The sequence below is a fragment of the Syngnathus scovelli genome, chromosome 18, assembly GCF_024217435.2.
Source record: "Syngnathus scovelli strain Florida chromosome 18, RoL_Ssco_1.2, whole genome shotgun sequence".
NCBI classification, from domain to species: domain Eukaryota; kingdom Metazoa; phylum Chordata; class Actinopteri; order Syngnathiformes; family Syngnathidae; genus Syngnathus; species Syngnathus scovelli.
The window spans coordinates 5,845,309-5,864,567 of record NC_090864.1 but is presented as its reverse complement, the minus strand read 5'-3'; the positions used below and the strand labels follow the sequence as shown (position 1 = coordinate 5,864,567).

General features: G+C 49.7%; 1 protein-coding gene across 5 annotated transcripts; it reads right to left on the bottom strand.

The window, feature by feature from the left end:
- Positions 1-18: 18 nt before the first annotated feature.
- asap1b (ArfGAP with SH3 domain, ankyrin repeat and PH domain 1b) lies at positions 19-18,802 on the bottom strand. 5 transcript variants are annotated; one of them, XM_049749390.2, is made up of 28 exons: positions 18,049-18,802; positions 12,986-13,058; positions 12,373-12,518; positions 10,996-11,070; positions 10,555-10,604; positions 10,354-10,483; positions 9,823-9,908; positions 9,312-9,387; positions 9,139-9,225; positions 8,140-8,240; positions 7,964-8,033; positions 7,177-7,264; positions 7,048-7,096; positions 6,270-6,436; positions 5,851-5,984; positions 5,494-5,585; positions 5,234-5,420; positions 5,041-5,126; positions 4,788-4,903; positions 4,641-4,708; positions 4,457-4,564; positions 4,163-4,391; positions 2,702-2,872; positions 2,307-2,385; positions 2,041-2,105; positions 1,442-1,965; positions 1,133-1,255; positions 19-1,019 (listed from the first exon to the last, which is right to left on the bottom strand). In XM_049749390.2, the coding sequence occupies exons 1-28, from the start codon at positions 18,172-18,174 to the stop codon at positions 945-947; spliced, it is 3,381 nt and encodes a 1,126-aa protein (XP_049605347.1). In that variant the 5' UTR covers positions 18,175-18,802; the 3' UTR covers positions 19-944. The 5 variants fall into 5 exon arrangements, with proteins under 5 accessions (XP_049605347.1, XP_049605346.1, XP_049605348.1 ...); XM_049749389.2 differs by lacking the exon at positions 18,049-18,802 and adding an exon at positions 16,137-16,533; XM_049749391.2 differs by lacking the exons at positions 2,702-2,872; positions 18,049-18,802 and adding exons at positions 3,205-3,273; positions 16,137-16,532.
- Between the last annotated feature and the right edge of the window lie 457 nt (positions 18,803-19,259).

Below are 19,259 nucleotides of genomic sequence, written 5' to 3'. Positions count from 1 at the left end.
GCAGAAATGGAGGAAAGCTTGACATTTGAAATACAGCACTTTAATGATACAACATTTTTTTGTTTGTTTGTTCCCTGAACAATGGGACAAAGTGCACGTGAGCGAGGAGCAGGAGACATCAAACTCAACTCTTGACTTTTTCACGTTTGAGCACCCAACCAAAAAACTTTTCTCGCTTACGACACCGTCAACACAACTTGGGGTGGGTGGGGGAGTGATTCAACACTTGATTGCTGACATTTTTTTTTTTTTTTTTGTTCCTTTTGTTAAATACTGCTTAGTAAGAGTGGTTCTGGGGTATGTTTTGTGTCTAGTGGATCTTGGAGCATTCTGGTGAAGCACAAGGCTGAGGGAGTCCAACACAGGCAGCGGCAGCTAGCCTACCACTGCCATGCCAGGAAAACAAGCCAACAGAATCAGTTTAGAACCTGAAACTCAACTTATAACTTTAGAACTTATAATTCATCGTATGATGCTTATTTCATGCTAAGTTTGTAAAACTGAACTTGATCACATTAGGCGATAGTGATCTTTTTGTTTTTGGTGTTGCGGCAGCAATACGCTTTGTCAACTGCAAACCAACACGGGTACACACAAAGCAAGCCTGGGGGGGAATTGGGGTCTACGTGGGCCAGTTGGGATCAAATGTGCCATAGCATGTTTTTTGTTTGTACAGTAAAACATGTATGTACAGCGCACACATGGATTGATCTATTTACAAACGTATATACACACAGCGTCTACAGATAGCTAAGTGCTGGCGGGAACTGCTTTATAATATTGGCGGGGGGGGTATTGGAGAAAACACCGTAGGGGGCGGGGCGGATTGAGGGGGTTACGCACATTCTTTGTACAGCATGGACGAGGCTCTGCCGTCTTTTTGACTTTAGCTTCTTTTTGTGGTAGTGCAAAGGCTTGGTTGGGTCGGGTGGTCTTGCCGTAGGTCAGTCGCTGAGGATGTGCACAAAGGACATGGGGAAGACGCCCTTGCGTTCCGGCTCGCCCTCGACGTGGCCGATCTGCAAGTGCAAAATGCTCGGGTCAGCCGCTCGCCCGGACAGGACCCGAATCCTCATTGGCAAAACGGCAAAAGTTGAAATCTCGAGCGCTTGTCGGCAGTCGGTGGACTCACCCACCACTCCTGGTCCTCCTCGCCCGTCACCACGATGATCTCGCCCTCCACGAACGTCAGCTCGTCGTCATTGTCAGCTTGGCAGTCGTAGATGGTCTTCACGCGTCGCGCCTTGCTCTTCCCCTGGAACGCAAACACACATCGGAAGACGGACTTAAAACAATGCCGAGCATTGCGTTTTATTCAATTTTGTATTATATTTAATTATTTTTGAGATATAAATGATGTAAAAAAAGTTTCACTGAGTCTGTGACCCCCCAAAAAATGTGGAAAAAGTGAAGCAATGATTGAATGATGTCATGCTTGTACCGTGTTGATTTTCCTGGGGAGGGGCACGGGGGTCTCCGCGCTCCCAGGTGGGCTTCCGTCGGCATCATCGGCGCTCTGCTGCGGTGGCGGGGGTGGGGCCGGCCGATCGGGCGACGGCGACTCCGGCGGCTGGGGTTGCGGCGGCGGGGGCGGCTGCGTCTGGGGCCTGGCCGGCGCATCCCCCGGCGGGCGTGGGGCCGCCTCAGCCGCCCCCACTCTGGGCGGCGCGTCGGCCAGGTGGGGCTTGGGCGGCAGGTCCTTAAGCTGCGGTTTGGGCGGCAGGTCGCCCAGCTGCGGCTTGGGTGGCAGGTCGGAGAGCTGCGGCTTGGGCGGGAGTTCCCCAGGCTTGGGCGGCAGCTCGGACGGCTGCGGCTTGGGCGGCGGGTCGGCAGGCTGCGGCCGCTCCGGGGCCGGCGCTTTCTGCAAAGCGTCCATCCCCGGCGGAGACTTCTGGAAGACCTCAGGGGGGAGGCCGGCTTTGTCCACGGAGGGGTGGTGGATGGTGTCGATCTTACGCAACGCCACTGCACACATATGCATGTTCAATAATACACTCGGCTGATACTGTCAATGATGAGCATGATGATAATGAAGCACACCTTTCTGAGGTAGTTTAGGAAGAACCCTTGGACCAAGTGTGGACTTTGTGTTGCTTGAAGTCGTACTGCAAGGTGTTAGGAAAAAGGACACTCAACGTTTCAGTAACCCTCATTGGACAGTTCATTTGGTAATTTGAAACATAACCACCCAACTTGAAGGCCTGACTGGAAACCTGAATTTGAAACCATAACTGAGTTTTAAGCTTGACCTGGTAACGTAAAGGCCCGACTCTGACTTGACTGCGTCGGGAGTGCCAAGGTCTTACCTCTGCTGCTGAGGGATGCCTTCAAATTTGTTGGAGACTGGCGACATCTTGTTGACGGGAGGCGGCGTGGAGTCGCTTCCTACAGCCGTGCCAAGCGGGGCCACAAACACACGATACACGTTACGCACGTCAAAACACACATCAAGGCGCTCGCCATGCCGCGATGACAAAACGGAACCATGAGATCGGATGGTGGGGTGAGGGTGGGTGGGTGGTTGGGGGTTGGGTCATCTGGCTGAGCTTTCCATGCGCCCCATTTCCAAACATTTGCTTTTTACTTTGGAAATCCAATTATTTGCTTCGTCGAGGGAACGATGGCTTTGTTCTTTTTTGTTCATTTCAAGAGGGAACGCCGTCCCGCGCAATGTCAAACAAGGTGTGGTCCGATTGGATACCGTGGGCTTGCAGCTCCCCCCCGGACGGACCCCCTCTGGTGTGACAGAGCGGGCCGGGCGGGTCGGACAGCGTGCGTTTATGGCCGGGCGGCGGGGGCGGCGGCCTCTTCTTGGACAGCGTGGCGCTGCCTCCCGCCGTCAGCGCAGACGAGGCGGCGGCAACGGCGGCAGCTGGAGAAGTGATAATACACACAACACGTCAGCACCGGCACAACTGGCGCCGCCCAAACTTGACAAGTTCAAGGAGGAGATGAAGATCGTGAGGAAGAGGAGGAGCAGAGAAATCCGGAAAGAGATTTGCGCGGTCCAATCACTTAGACCTTTTTTTGTGCTCAAGTGGGAAGAAAGCGGCTAACGGAGAGCTCAGCCAGCGAACGCGACCGGCGTTTACAGCTCAGGGAGAACGCTCCGACCGGGTCGCCTCGTTTGTTCCGTGAGCCGCAAACGGCGGGCCGGGGTGAGGGTGAAAGGCGAGCGGGTCAAAGTCAAATGAGGATATTCACGGATGTATGGTCGAGTGCCGGCCAGTGTGGCGTAGTGCGAATGAGAGCCAAGGAATGCCAAGTGTGGAGCTGAAAGAATCAAAAAGGAGGGGGGAAAAGAAGACAAAGAAAAAAGAGAGCGAGATGAGGAGGCGCGTGGGAGAGCAACCAGAGAAAGGAGCTGCTCCTCCACAAAATAAAATAAAGCCGAGACTTATTTGACACGCCAAACAAACGGCAAACGGCCACGCTTGTTTCTATTTCAGATGAATGGAATAAATTAAGAAATTAAAAAACAACAACAACAAAAAAAAACAGTCCCAATTGACTTGAAGGTGGCTGAATTGGCAGGCGGTGAAATTGTTGAAAATAACAAATTCAAGCTCCGCTATTAAAACGAAAACATGAAATTGGAGTGCTTTTCAAGAATTTCAGCATGAGTGACCTGGAATGGATTATTTTTTTTATTAGATAACTGAAAAAATACTTTAGCACGACGGAATTTTTCCAAGGTAATTTAAAAAAAACTCTAAATTAATTATTACTATTAATTATGGTCACTGTGAATTTTAAAAATATTAGTAACCTTAAAAATGCTGATTTCCCCACAAATAAATTTGTTTGAGGACATTATTTTGTTTTTTCTGAGATTACTCTTGAAACATTTTTTAACCTATTTAGTCTTTTTTTGTGATTTTTCCAAGTCTGAGTTTTTGCCCTTTAAAGGGCTTTGGACCATCATTTCTTCCAAGCATGCCCTCGAAATAATTCCTTTGAGCAGTGACATCTGCTTTGGCTTATTTTGAACGTCATTCTTTGTAAAGAAAACAAAATCATCGGGCAGACAAGGTCCAGCGCGATAACCACAACATTTGGCCAACTTGAGTCCGATGAGAAACAAGTGAAAGTTAAAAAAAGAGAAAAAGAAAAGGCACGAATGACTGAAAGGAACAAGAGCTGCAGCGGCGGTGGTGCGAACCTTTGCCCTGATTCCTGGGCGGTAGCGGCGGGCCGTCAGCGACGGGCGAGGAAGTGAGGTCGGTGGAGGCGCTGTACATCTGGTTGCTGAAAGCGCTGTAGGACAGCCGCTGCTGCTTGTCACGCTGGCTGATGAAGCCCGGCAGCGAGAGCTTGTCGTGCGGCGACAGGCTGGACGAGTGGCAGAAGCTCTGCGGTCGCGGCGAGCGGTCCTTCTTAATGGGACTGGGCTGCGGGAGGACATGTGAGACGGCGTCAAGGATGGTGGGGGCGGGGGGCGTGGTGGGGCGCCCACCTTGTCGTCCAGGTCGTCGTCGCTCTCGTCCATCTCCTCCAGCCGGAGGCTCCACTCGTACTCCACATGGATGTGAGGGTTGAACTTGCCCTCGGCCGCCTGCACCAGCTGACAAAAAGGGACGGAACAACTGCGTTCAGTGGCGGCCGAACCTCCGCCAAGGAAATCATGCGCAAAGCCTCACCGCCTCCTCGCAAGGTGTGTTCCTCAGTCGCCTGGCAACGTCCAGTGCCGTCTCCCCGTTCTGATTGGCTGGGGGGTGGGTGAGGGTCCAGACGGTTAATTATGCCAGGATTTGTGTTGTGATATGCCTGTGTTGGTGCAGACTCACTGATGTCGGTGGCTGGTTTGCCCCTGAGCAGCAGCTTGAGGCACTCTGGCTTCTCGTACATGCAGCAGTAATGGAGGGCCGTGTTGCCGCGCTCCGTCTGCTTGTCCACATTACCGCTGCAACACAACAACACACTCAGAGAGTCCACTTGAGGTTTTTAGACTCATTAAGTCTCAGTCTTCAGGGAACCCAATCCCATCTTCCACACAGCTTGCCAATGGCTTTCTCGTGTGCAGTGTCCACGTGAAGGTACCTGTTCTGCACCAGGAAGTCCACCAGGTGCAGCGAGGTCTGGTCGGCCGTCCGGACCGAGTAGTGCAGCGCCGTTTCTCCGGCTTCCTGCAGGGGGCGACAAACACAGCCGCAGTCAATCTCCGAATCTCCTTTTAATAACATGATTAAAGACTTGATGGCGTTTCAGAAATCCGACTTGGGCGACAACTGACCGGGGCGGCCTCGGGCAGAGGCTCCATGAGCTCCACGCCCTCGGCGTAGACCTGGACAAGGGCCAGCAGGTCGCGGGTGCGCACCGCCTCGTAGAGCTCCACCATCTTGGCCGCCGCCGACGAGCACGTCTTGCGGGCAAACTTGCGGTCCACGTACTTGGCGGTGATGAACTCCTTCCTCACCGTCCTGGCGGAGGCGACAAGAAAGTTGGCGGATCAGTGCGGCGGCGTTGTCTTCTAGGCGTCACGTGTGTACTCACATGTCGCTGGAGGGGCCAGGCTTGGGCGAAGGGGACGGCAGGTTGCCCTCCATGATCTCGTTGAAACTACTATTCCCGACGTTCTTGGCCAGCTGAAAAACGAAAAACGAGTTCACATTTAGTTGCTATAGAACAAAAACACAAATGTGTTCGTTATGAAGCCACAAAATATTAAAACTATTGCGAGCCGGTTGCATTTTGGCAGGGAGCCAGAATTCATTTTTATTTGTATTCACTTATTAATTGAAAGAAAAAAAAAAGGAAAACATGAAGGAAATTTAAATTGTACATTTCCAAATAAATCGAGTTGGGACTTTGTTTCCTTTCTATGTTCCACATCGGATTTGTGGGGCCTACCAAGAGTTCGGAGGTGCCCAGCTTGTCAAGCTCCATGGACTGGATGCGGGAGATGTGCACGCCCATCTCTCGGTGGATGCCGGAGCACTCGATGCACGTCAGGATGCCCAGGTTGGTGGACAGCCATTTGGGATCTGCCGGCCAGACACGCGTCAACACAAGCGGCCTTTTTTTTAATTTTATTGTGTGGTCACATGTTGCGCATGCTGAGCGGCGGCCTGGCCGATCATAGTCGGATCGCTTGGCTGCCTCCCGTTCTAACGGCAGTGAGGGATTATCATGAAAATGAAAACAATGCCAGGTCACATGCGCGCTTGGCCTCTCTTGGGTGACTTGCGTAACGGCGTGATGTAACCGCGAGGAGGTAAAAAAGCCTAGAAAAGCCTAAGGGTTTTTTTCCAGGTTTTTTTTGGACGCACCTGCGGCGCCACAGTCACAGCACAGCTCGTTGCCCGGCATGCGGAGCACGTCATCGATGATGGCTTTGGTGAGGTCCTCCAGGCCGTCCTCGCCGCCGCTGCTCTGCTCACCACGGAAGGCCATGTTCAGGGCCTCCTCTTTGCTGTTGGTCAGCACCGAGATCCAGCTGCACAAGGCGCTCGATTAGTCACACGGCAACTCATTGACACCACATTGACTTTGGTTCATGTCAAAACAGAAGGTCGGAAATTGGTCAGAGCGACTGTTTATTCGAGCGCCCGTGTCACATTTATGGTGCAGGCGTACCTAATCGTGTGGCCAGTCTCAACATTAAGGCTAAATCTGCACGCAGCCTGAATAATTGCACTCATACAAACAAGCGGCACACTGGGGCTCTCCAACAGCACAGATGGGAAACACCGTGTCTGCCTTTCAAACATGGCGTCCCGAGGTTCCCAACACGGCACAATCTGCTCGCACGCACACACACACAAGCATGCGTGAGATGTGTTTGCATGCAAAAAAACTAACAAGGCACTGCTAATTGCAGGACGGGGAGGGCTGGCGGCTGCGAGGGAACACTGAATATTTTATCAAAGGCGCTGCGGAAGACCTCGCAGATGATAAAGCGCGTGACGGCGGTGTGTGTGTGTGTGTGTGTGTGTGGGGGGGACTATGGAGGGTCACGAGTAGAAGTAGCCTTCGTCATCGGACTCAGCATTTTGACACGCTTTGCTGAATGGGAACTCTCGCCACCGAGTCAGCGGAGATACTCACATGACAAACTCCTGCTCATCCTCAGCTTGGAAGTGATACGTGCGGTTATCTGCAGCGGAACACGTCAAAAGTCAGCGGGAGAAGGCGAGAGCGGGCGTGGCGGTGCCTTGCACATCGGCGCACACTTACGAGAAATGAGATCAAAACATTTCCTATCCTCGCCGCTGGGTTTGACCTGGCAGGTGAGGAGGTTGAGCTTCACCGGCTGCCTGTTGGACTGCAAAGGGAAGCAAGCTCTCAGTTTCATTTTCAAACGACATCTCAATATTTTTTGGCTAATGGCTACTATCCATTCAAAGGGATTTTTATTCTTTTTGACTAGTGTCATAATTGCAATGTTGACGATAGCGAGTTCTGGACATGTTATTGGGACACCTGGCAACTGCTTTGCAATATAGCAACAACTGCATCATAGTTCTCCTTTCACGAAAAGTGAAGTGAGTAGCTTTTGTATTTCAGCCCAAAGACGCGCTTGAATAAGTGAACTGGAGCGTGCGAGAGATGAAGAAAAAAAAAAATGTCAGTTCACATCGCTGCCGACTTCATGTAGCGAGCTACTTTTAGCACGCAGCGATGATGTTATCGCCTTGAACACGACCTCAGCCGGTTTGTCCGCCCGGCTCGTCGTGTAGATTTTCACGTTCCTTTGTCAAGAAAAAGCCACCCTTTCCCCAAATCGGCCACTGCGACACAAGCGCGGACCGCAGCCACCACAGTGCGCACGCACGCACGCACTTCCACAGATGAGTCACCCTGGAACAGCAGGCGGAAGGATGGGGGGGGGGGGGGCATGGAGTTGCCATGGTGACCACTCTATGTCAATTCCAGCAGATTGCACGCTCACGCGTGAGGAGAGGAAAGGGGGGTGGGGAGATCCTGTGTGTGCGTGTCTGTCTGTGTGTGTGCGTGTACTCACTGTGGCATGAGAGATGGTGAGGATGCCGCCCTTCACCGAGCACTGCCTGCGCTGCCACACCTTCCTCAGCCTGCGAGGGGCGCAACAGAGACAAAGGCAGTTTTGAGTATACTCCCACATCACAGCAACAAACATTTATTTATTTTTTTTGGTTGCAGGACTTGAATTGCACTTACCCGTCGCTCTTCTTGAGCAGGTAGCCTTTCTTCTCGCTGCCAAACTCCTTGTTGCCCTGCAGCTGGTGCATGCTGTAGCCACCTTGTTTACTCTGCGAGTCCTGAAAGACGCACAAATGGCAAAATGAAAGCCGCCCCGGCGCCGTCATGCCACGCACGAACATGCAGCAAAACATCCCCTTGCTCACTAAGATGCGAAACGATGACATGAAACGTTAGCATTGACACTTGGCATTCAGTTTTTTTTTCTTTATTTTGTGTCACTCTCAGCGTTCCCGCGTCCCCGTAAGCATGCTGAGTGCAGTGCGCCGCACTCCTAAAAATCGGACGGCACAGACAAAATGGCAGCATGCTCTCCATGCAGCAGCGGCAGCAGCAACACTTACTCTTCTAGACTTGATTCCAGACAAGCAGAAGAAGGCAGTGAAGGGGGGGGGGGCAAGGGGGGGGGGGCAGACAGGACAGGTGTGAAAGATCCCGCTCAGGTGCTGTGTCACGCAGGGCTCAAAAATAACCCGCAGTGTGTGTGTGTGTGTTTGGTTCTGATTGCCGAGAGACGTGACGGTGAGTGGAGGCGATTCTAGTAGGTGGTGTGACATGCACAAGAGGGGAAATACTACGAGATTGAAACAGAAAAATGTTCAAGCTAACGTCACCATTTTGACTAATAAAAGTATGCTAGCCTATGCTAACAAGTCTTAGACAGGCTAATTTGAAGGACGACTGACGCTGCAGCCAAGTAGCGCAACGCTAGAGATTAGCGTAGAAACGCTGCCTCTGTTTCTCCGTTGAGGCGAGCAACACAAAATTCAGACTTGCCCATGCACGGTAGGAAAAAAAAAAAAAAAAAAGAGAATTAAAAAGCTGCCTTCAAAAAAGCTTCAATAAGATACTGACTTGACCTAGGCCAACTGCTGCGCTACGCTAATGCAATTAAATGAATCGGGTCTTTGTCTCGGGCCTGCAAAAATGGCTTGTAAATGTGTGTGTGTGTGTTACCTCCTTCTGGTCCAGCTGGAGGGAGGACTTGATGAGATCGCGCAGGGCGGTCAGCTGCTTCTTCTCCTCATCCTGGGTTTGTTTGATCTAGCGCAGGAATTGGAAGCGTGCTTTTAACAAAGCGGGAATGTGTAGCTAGCGAGTGCGAGAAAAAGCAAAGCGAGACGATTTACGTTGTAGAGGTCGGCCGCCAGCTTCTCGATGTACTGCTTCAGCTTGTCGGCCGTCTTCAAGCCGTCCTGGAAGAAACTGCGACAGACGTCCCGCTTGCGTTTACATTTGAGGTTTCGTGAACAGCTGGATTATTTGCAGAGTTGTATTTTCATCACAGATGGCGGTCAACGAGAACCAAGCTACGAAGGTTTGGTTTTGGCCCGTGGAAGAGCAAAATGCTTGAGCAAAGAGTGTTTCTTTTTTTTTTTTTTTTTTAAATAATTTTGTTTCATTACTGGGGATTTTTGGCATTTTGGGCCATAAATATCTGTGGCTGGTATCGGCACCTTTCACCATACTCGATACCTTGAAATAAAGCCAATGTCGCTCATCCTCAAGTTATATGTAAAATATTTATAATACTGCAAATATTAAAAAAATAATTGTACGATGGTAACATCACGGGCTCTCACAACACATGCGATTCCAGCTCAGCGGTGGCATGAAAGCCAGGGGGCGGGGCTTGCTTACTTGCACTGTGCATGGTAATACTTGATGAGGTTCTGGAGGAGGTCCACGCCTTTCTTGGTCTTGATCTCGTTCACTTTAATCAGGTACTGCAACACAAACGCACAAAGACTCATTTTCCCTCCACGTCCAACGAATTCCAAACGTCCAAGTATCTTGTGGATGTGGCTGGACTGAGAGTGTTCAGCACGCGTCGTCAATAACACATCACGTGGTCCTTTCTGCTTCAACATCTTGCACTTTTGTAGCGTCCACAGTTGAGAAACATGTGGGCTGGGAGAAGTGGCACTGCAGCGCATTTCTTTTCTGCGGTGAATAATTCACACGGTGGCGCCGGCGCAGCAGCTACTTGTGCGTTATGTAATTGCAGTTGGAACATCTCAAGTGAGCCAGGCGTGGGTGTCGCCGCCCAGCACTCAGAGAAGCTTTCGCTTCTTCTTCGGGTTCCCACAGTTGACAAGAAACAGAGCGATGTCATCGGAGTCATAAAAGGCTTCTGCTTCCTTTTTTTTTTTCTCCCCCCACCTAACCCACCTCGCACATCTGCAGCTGGAAGAGCCGACGCTCCTTTTCCATCTCCTCAGCGATTTCGGCCCCAGTGATCTCAGTGCGGATCATGCCGTGCTGCTTGGCATGCTCCCGTTTCTCCTTCTCGATTTTGGTGCTGCACCGCAAAACAAAACATGGCTGACTTGGACTGAGGCGGCTGGGCGTGTGCAAAAGCAGCAGACTCACAACTTGGCCTCGTAGTCCTTCCAGGCCTTGTCAAAGGGCTTCTTTATGTCCTGCACAGACACAACAGAGGACAGAGCGAGTGTCAGCGCACTGCCATGGGGTCACGGTGAGGACAGGGAGCTGGTTGCAGACTTTTGGACTGCCACCAGCGGCATGGCTGCCATCATCATCGTCAGCGATGAAGTTCATGACCCAGGTTCCTCCACCACAGCACGGAGGCAATATTTACCAGAGCCAGAGATTTACAGCGCAGTCATTCAAACAGCGACTTTGACTCCCCCTCCTCCCCCCTGTGGTCTGTTCACACTGCCCCCGCACCACCCAGCGTGCACATGCACATAAGTCGAGGGGCAAATGGTGGGATGTGCTGACGCAGCGTGCTCTCACATTCGCTCGGCTGCCGCTTGGTCGTGCCAGAGAGAAAAGTGAGAGACACCTTACCCCTTTGACGCCCTTCAAGTCTCCCTTGAGCAGCGAATCCAGGGTGAAGATGACATTGTGACTCAGGCTCTGGAGCTGAGAAGAAAAAAAAAAAAAAAACACAACAGTTACGCTGGCTCTGATGTAGAATCGCCGGTCTGTTTTTCTTCGGAGTATTTTTGCGTGCGGCGATCGTTAAGTTAGCTAAGTGGTGCTGCGAATTGCTTTCAAACAAGAGCGCAAACAGGAAGTGCCATGTCAGCTGCCAGAACGTTGGTTTTACGGGAAACCTCATCTGGGAGCATCAATAAAACGATTGGACGAAGCACCAAACGGGCCTACCGTCTGGCAAACCGCACAAAGACTGGCAAAGTGCAATCCGGTGTTGTCGTCATGGAAACGAGTATGAGGTATGAATACAGATTGCGCAACTCTACCTAACACTTGTGTCCATATTTTCTTGGGGTGTCATCCAAAGGGTGCACAATGTACTCGGGTGCGCCACCGCGATTCATTGCGACTAAAGCCGCTGCGGTGAGTTAGGACTCGGGTGAAAAACAAACGAACGGATAAATAGACAACAGACGCGGGTGAGTCGGCAAAAGACGAGCGACGCTTGGCGTCTCTCTCTAACCATTAGGCTCGGCGAGGTCCTTTACAGCGCGCACAAACGTCGAGCAGCTATCAAGGATGTAAACAACACTTAATGGCCACTAATGTGCTTCTTAAGAGCCGAAAAAAAAATCTATAACTGTCTGCCTTCCGGCAAAAGGGAATCAACACTAAAAATGTCCACCGAAGATACGGCCGCTCTATAAATTCCTTATGTGGAAGCTTGCGCAACAACCGGGCCATCCATCAGTCGTCAATAAGTCATTTGCTGCTCTGGCGCGTTCCCGCCGGGAGCCTTCGGGGGGCAGTTGTCGAGTTGTCGCCGTGCACGCGATGAATAGAGAAAAAAAAAAAGGTCAGATGTGGGAAAGACTAAAAGGAAGACATGGACGGAAGCACGGGAAGAGGTCAATCTTCCTGGCGACGCGCCGGCCGTGCTGCCGCAGATGGATTTGCGAGACAGGAAACAGGGAGGTGGAAACTGAAGGGTGATGGGGATCTAAACAGGACGCATTACTCAACGGCAACGTCCACAGCGGCGCAGATAAAGGCCTTCGGCACCCCGGAGGAAGGACATGTCATTTGGCTTCCGGGTTTGATGCCTAAAAGTGTGACTTTTTAAATACCTTGTTCAAGTTCTGACCTTCCCTGCCACAAAGCAAAACCAGAAGCTCACTTAATCCTAATCCACATGTGTAAAACCAATTACGCAAGTGACTACCAAAATAATCTCTCCCAACGTTTTAACCGTGGTGGGCAAAAATAAACACGCATCTCTGCACTCACCAGGTTCTTCAGGAGGGCCGAGAGCTCCTTGGTGAGCGAGGAGAACTTGACGAAGGCTGTGCCCAGGTCAGGGTTGTCCCGGCTGATGAAGTTGCTGCCAAATTTGTCCAGAGCTTGGGCATAGTTTTCCTCATTTTGGACATGATCTGTTGAACAGAGAGGGGAAACAACAGTCAGCCTTCCTGTTCCTGGCATCTACGGATTAGCATTAGCGTGACTAGCAGAGATGTCTGCTTTTGTCGGTGTTTGTCTTTGGTCTTTCCGGATAACCGATAAACACATGTGGCTGTTTCTGTTTTGCTCCCATTTAGTTCAGGAGACATTTTATGGCTGCTAGCAACAGCGTTGGTTAGCTTCTCTATCGACGCATGCTATGCTAACTTAGCATAGGTTCTAACCTAAACGATGTTAGCAAAAAAAAGCTAACACATTGAAAACAAATGAGCGTATTTTTGATTTCTTCCTCTCTGGATAGGTAATAAACACAGTTTTTGTTTCCCTGAAGGTTGATAGAGGATATGAGCAAACGTCTTGATCTCACGACTCAAACGACTCGATATGACCTGAATGTACGACATCTGAAACTGACCATTTACAGACAGTTTGGTCTCACCTTGTCCTGAATTGTAGATGGCCTTGACGGATTTCTTCACCTTCTGCAGGGAGGTTCGGTCCTGGTCCAGCGCCTGAGGAAAAGGAAGACAAATTGTTAGTTGCGCGCCAAATAACTGTCAGGGTTGCCACATTCCAGGCATTCACATTAAGGCCACCACAATGAAGAGACTCTGATACCATCTGACCTACGACAGATTTATCTTCTGCAGCGAGCACACTTTTGATCCCCCGGGACGGTCAACAATTTCATTACCACGCAGAGATTATTTGTCGTCAAACTGGAAGCAGCAGAGCTTCCCCGATTCAAAGACGTGACCCACGTGCTTATGATTGTAGCTTGCAGCCATGTTGCAACACACCAAGAGCTGCTTCAAATATTTGAAATGCCTTCATGGGCTACATCAATGCACTTCTGCACCATGTCGTGTCTATCTAGCGTTTTTTATAAAAATTCCTTCATCTGGCAAGGAGATGAGACGTGGTCACCTCACACTCGGGCTCAAAATTCTTTGTCGTGGAGTTTGCGGAAAGATGCCAACAAGGCTCTGTTTTTGTTTTTTGTCGTCGAGACCACGACTGTTTTAGTCATTGAGTAAGTTCTGAGAGAAGCGCTAATATTCTAATTATAGCCACGCAGTAGTGGGAAAACAGGAAAGGGCACAGAGAAGAAAGGACTTCCCCCGAAAGCCAGAACCAAAAAAACATCTCGCTTGGCCGATACTTTGAGAGTCAATGACATCTGCTTCTGCTAAAAACAAGATGAGGACATTTGTGACAATTTGGGGACAAATCAGGAAATGATTTGAGGACTTTAACACATTTTAACCACGGGAACTTGTACCGTTTGGAAATTGATTTTCAGAATTCAACGCATTCATTGAGAGTTAAGTCAAAGATTCCGCAAAGCGGTGGTTAAGTGGCTGGAGTCTGTGTGTAAGGCAGCATGACTCAAGCAGGAAGGGTGGGGAAGCGTTTTCATTGGCAGGAAGCAAATGCACATCCCTTTCTCTCACTCTGACACAGTGTGTGTGGAATGGGGAAAATAAGAGGACGCAGCGCTTCCAAAAAGCTGCTGAGGTCAGATGACACAGACTCTCACAAGGGGTGAAAACATCTTTGGTGCATTTGAACTGATCATTTTTGTTGACAAACTTCCATCTTCCAAAAGCCGAAGGCCTCCGGAGCTCGGCTGGCGGCGTCCTCGCGCGCATCTTTTTGCCGAGCTGTGTTTCCCCCATCACACCCACGCAAGGCGAAGCGTAGCAAACCGAATTGCCTTTATGTTTGTTGCTTTTGCACCCGTCGGGAAGTCATTATTCATGTCAATACAGCTGTTGGATTGTTCCGTTACGGCGGGAGAAACGGTGGGAGGAATGACGGCAGACGGAACAAAACCAAACTCGTACTTGCATTCTTTCACTGCTGCCCACCTCAAAACAGCACGTGTTTTATTCACCCGAATCATCTAAGTCCATTTTTTGTCTTTCTGTACAAAAAACTCCAGATCCCTTCCCTGTAGAAAAAAAAGAGTAAAAAGCTGCATTTTTAATTAACACAAGCGTGTGGGCTGTGGCGAAGCGCCTTCAGCAACTGGTAGGGGAAGAGAAACGGAAGTTTTGTTTAACCCCCGAGCCGCAACAGGACAGTCGGCCGTCAGAACGGATGGCGCCTTTCTGCTGGACCTGCAGGCTTGCGGTTGAGGCCCCCATTAGCATTAGCGGCGCTCATATTGTCAGGGAGGGCGACGAGGAAGATGAAGACAAGATGGCAGCCGCTTTACGTTTGCAAGCAACAGTCGGGAATTGATGGAGCAAAATGAAAAGACGGGCTCAGTCAAGTCATTTGTTTGAGTCGTTAGATAAACAAATGTGAAGTCAAAACATTTGCATGTTAGAATAAAAAAGGAACGGGACTGTTCCACTCAGTCTCAAGGGAAAACTATTCCATTCATTGTCTTTTTTTATTCTATGAATGAGCTATATTCAATAAAGTAAATATTAGCAGCGCCATAGCTTTGCCGCGTATGTTACCGGGGGGCTGTTAGCCAGCGATAGATTGCCCCACCTAGCTTAGCATCTCAACAGGTACGCAGATAAAAAGGGGTGTTTGTCCTATCGACTTGTGTTTAGATCTATGAGTAAAACTGCATAAATAGAAGCTAAGCTAATATTAGCAATTCACAAACAAGTGGAAAAATTAGAACATGCTAGCCAGGCCTTGAGGAACATCATAGCTAGCTAGCTAGCTACTGTAGCTAAAGATACATTGGTAGCTGGGTGATAGGTAGAAGCTAATATTAGCATTTTGCTTGAGGGAATCTGAGCCATGAGCATCATAGCTATCTAGTGGGGAATTAAGCTAACATGTTAGCATGAGTATCATGAATACATTTTATTTTTTCAAATGTTTGTAGAGATCCCTTCTGCACGGTTTCCTCGTACGAGTTGGTAGTGTAGCGGAGAACTGTGCCTGCATTGTTGGGATGAATGGGACACGGCCACACGTGACAACACATGACAACCGCGCCGAGGGCCAACATTGCTTTGGCCGTATTTGCACGTGGCCACAACACACAATTTACGCACTTAGATAATTGAAAGCCTACAACTGATGCTGTACTTTTCTGAAAAGAAGACAAACTATTAATACTAAACTTAATGAATAAAACATTTTGCGTGACAAACTCGCTTGGTCAAAAATAGATAAAACCTTTCCAAACCAGGATGTTTTGCACAATGTTTTTTGTTTTGTGTAACCATCTTCCAGGGCCACTAAAGACACGATGGCTCGGAACAAAACACCCCTTTCAGCGTTGCATCCTTTTCAGTTGCAGCTCCCATTGAAAAGGCTGTTATGTAAAAAAAAACAAAAAAAACCTAAAAGGGTCAAGCCCAGTCACGGTTGAATGGGAGGACTGTGAAAAGTCAACATTATTCCCTATGCGGCCCACGGAACACTGTAACAGAAATGCTTCCCTTGTTGCCTGCTACTAAAAGTAGAGCCGTTACATCAACGCGCATCCGTGTAAATGCATGGGGGGAAAAAAAAACAGCACCATTTTGCATTGGCCCCTTCCTGTCAGCACGGCATCAGCTGCGAGGCTTTGCTTTGTACGCGGGGATAAAAAGCAAAAGTGGGTCAAGACTCGCCTGTGGAGCGCTCCGACGCAGCACTCGGGAAAAAAAAGCAAACACGAACGCATTTGCGCTTGTCTCGTCTTGTCCTTCAACGTACTCTACGCTACCGCGATTAGCTCGGTGTGTCGACGTCAAGGCCCGTCCACAGCTGTCGACCATCTTGAAAGCCATCGCCACAAATCCACATTGGAACAAGAGTTCCCAATGTTCAGTTAGGTTGACGTCCCATAAAATATATCCACTCCATAAAGTAGCGAGATACAAGCTAATATTAGCATAACATTGGCCTATCCTGATCCGACAGCTGGCTGCGGTGACTCTGCAGTGACTAATCAATAATAAAAGGGGATGAAATTAACGATGAGTCAGGCTGTGGTCAGTTTTCCGCCTTGGGTTACGTTCCTGAAATATTCAGGCCGTACCTTTGCATTATTTATTTTGTCAACAAAACGAGAAGAAGGAAAAAAAAAAACGTGGATGGTGCACACTTGATTGGTCTTCCAGGTCATGTGATCCTCACAAGCAAGAAGACAAAAACTGCATGGCGGCTACTGGAGCACATGGCCGCAGCTCTCCTTGCCTACAGATGGTTTTCGTTTGCGCCGGGGAGGGGATTCACCACGCCAGCTTTTGGCTCATTGCAACCGACGGCGGATAAACCGACTGACACGCGGGAACAACAAAGCTGCTCGCACTAGCAGCTGAAAATAATTTCACCCAGCATGGCGCCGCCCTTACTTGGAAGAAATTATTCCATTCAGTTCTTATTTTTTAAATAATATTACCCCGAGTACATTTGGATAAGTACCGGCGCCTACAATGGATTCTAGTGGGAAACATTTTTGGGTGTAGTTGCCCTTTAAAACACGGACTGTAGAGTTAGCTTTGATTTCTACGGGGAAAATCTATGGTGAACTTTTATTTCTTCGGAGTAAGGGTGAAAACATTCCATGCGGGGACTGCGGCAAACGCCTGGGAGACTGGAGGCGCTGCGCGTTTCGCATTTGGAAATGAGGGCACCTTTAGGCATCGAAGCCAAGGTGCATGTGCGTGAGAGAGCGAGAGGAATTCTCATGTTTGATGCTCCATTTATTCGGGATGCCACGGCGGGGGTCCTGAGGTGGCAAACATACGAGGAGGGTGTTGAGGGGGTTACTGGCCTGCCTGACCTGATTACACAGTCAGGAAGTGTTGGAAGATGACACCGCATCGACAAGATGCGCTGCTGCTGCAGATGTTGTTGTTTTTGGTCAGGCTAGTGGCACATTTTGCTTTTTCTTTAGTACGTAGGCGATGCGTCAACAAACTGATGTAGATGCTAGCTAGCTAGTTGCTACCAAATGCAAAGGACCAATCTCTTGAGACCTTCATAACCACTAATAAACTGATATGGACAGAAATTATGAATCGGTCAACTTGTAGAAATGACCGTTATGTTTCAAACAGCATTGCTTGCCTTAATAACTCAACTTCATAGCAAAAATCGAACAATATTGGTGGGAGGAGTAGTAGAATATGTCATATGCTTGTATCAGCAATTGGTTTTTTTTGCTGAATTTATATAGTACCTTTTTTTTTGTTTTTTACTCCGGAACAGACTACTCTGAGAGCTGGCAGCCATGTGCACTGAAGCTGCACGCTTACGTAAGCCGCACATCCTCCATTCCAGTTGCCCAAGCCCTCTCTTAGTTGAGAGTTCCTCACTCTGATGTGACAACGAAAAAAGGCAGCAAGAGGACACGCAAGTTCACCTTCAGAGAGACAGCAAGCGAGCTCGAGCCATTCATGTAATCAAGCATAAAAATAAAAGGCCTGCTTCAATGCGGTTAAGAAAATGCATTGAAATAACCGACGGAGTTAGATGCCCTTAGCTAACCCCCCATCCCCGCCCCTGCGTTCATCATGCAACTGGCGGTCTCCTCACCTCCTCCAGAACGTTGACGGTGTTCCTGCAGCTCTGCAACCGGGTGGTGAAGCTGGACGTGGTAGGCGAATTATAATCCTCGGTGGTCTCCGAGAGAAACTCGGATACTGAGATCTGATCCGGCATCCTCGACTGCGGATAATGGCCAACTGGGTGGCTCGAAGGTGGGGGCGTCGGGGAGGGGGCAGGGGGGTGTAGAGGAGAGAGAGTACTTCAGGGGGAATACAGCATGTAAAGGCGGGTAGTGCAGGGGGGGAGGGCAGGGCGAGTCCGAGTGAGGGAGGGAGTGAGGGAGGGAGTGAGAAAGCGGATTTTCCTTGTCGCTACGGAGATGATTACGGCCCGTTTTTCCTTCTCGGATGACTTCACTGCTCCCCGGGGGGTGAGAGGGGAGGGGGGGAATTAGCTGGATTTTGAGACGGAATGGCAAGCGTGCATACGTCTAAATCGCGCGTCTAAGTCGACCTCGGAGGAAGGATAGCGGATGTCCACATTTTGCGCTACAGATGTTCCAAAACGAATCCAGCTTACTAAATCGATTGTCCAGCAACCGTCCCTCCGTTCGCGCTAAACCGCCTCTCTATCGTAGTTCATGGTGCGCAGATGTCATCTCCCAACTGCCGCGGGCTTCGGTGATGCCTTCCTCAGCCGTTTTTTTGCTTTTTGGAAGGTATGAGAAAGGTTTTCGTGCCGTAGATTCATCCGACTCCGCCACTCTCGCTCTCCAAGCTGCTGTGAAAAAGGGGAAAGAGGAGGCGGGAGCGATAGCTAAGCTAGCGGACGTCCAAGATCCGCTTCCTGTTACCTGGTTTCAAAATAAAACCCGCGTTACAAAGCAAACGTATACGCAAACGACAAGGCGGACTGGAGCTGTCGTTTGTCTCGTTTGGTAATGTCGTTCTGTCATGTTCGGCCACACACAATGACAAATACACAAGATGATTCCAGGTCAACTTTTTCTAAACCACTCACCATCGTCTGCTATCTTTTGGGGATCTTTTATTTTGTGAACGCAATACCATAAATGTTCAAGACACTCTGCTTATTAAGGGTACCTTGACCCACATTCCCTGTTTCCACCAGTTGACCGAGCTGAAACCGCGCATGCGTCATGCGACTGCAGCGAATGCGGCTGATGTTCGACGTTTGCAGGGCTTCGTTTAAACAACACAAACATGCTTGGTGACTTATACACAAGTCGAGGAATATAC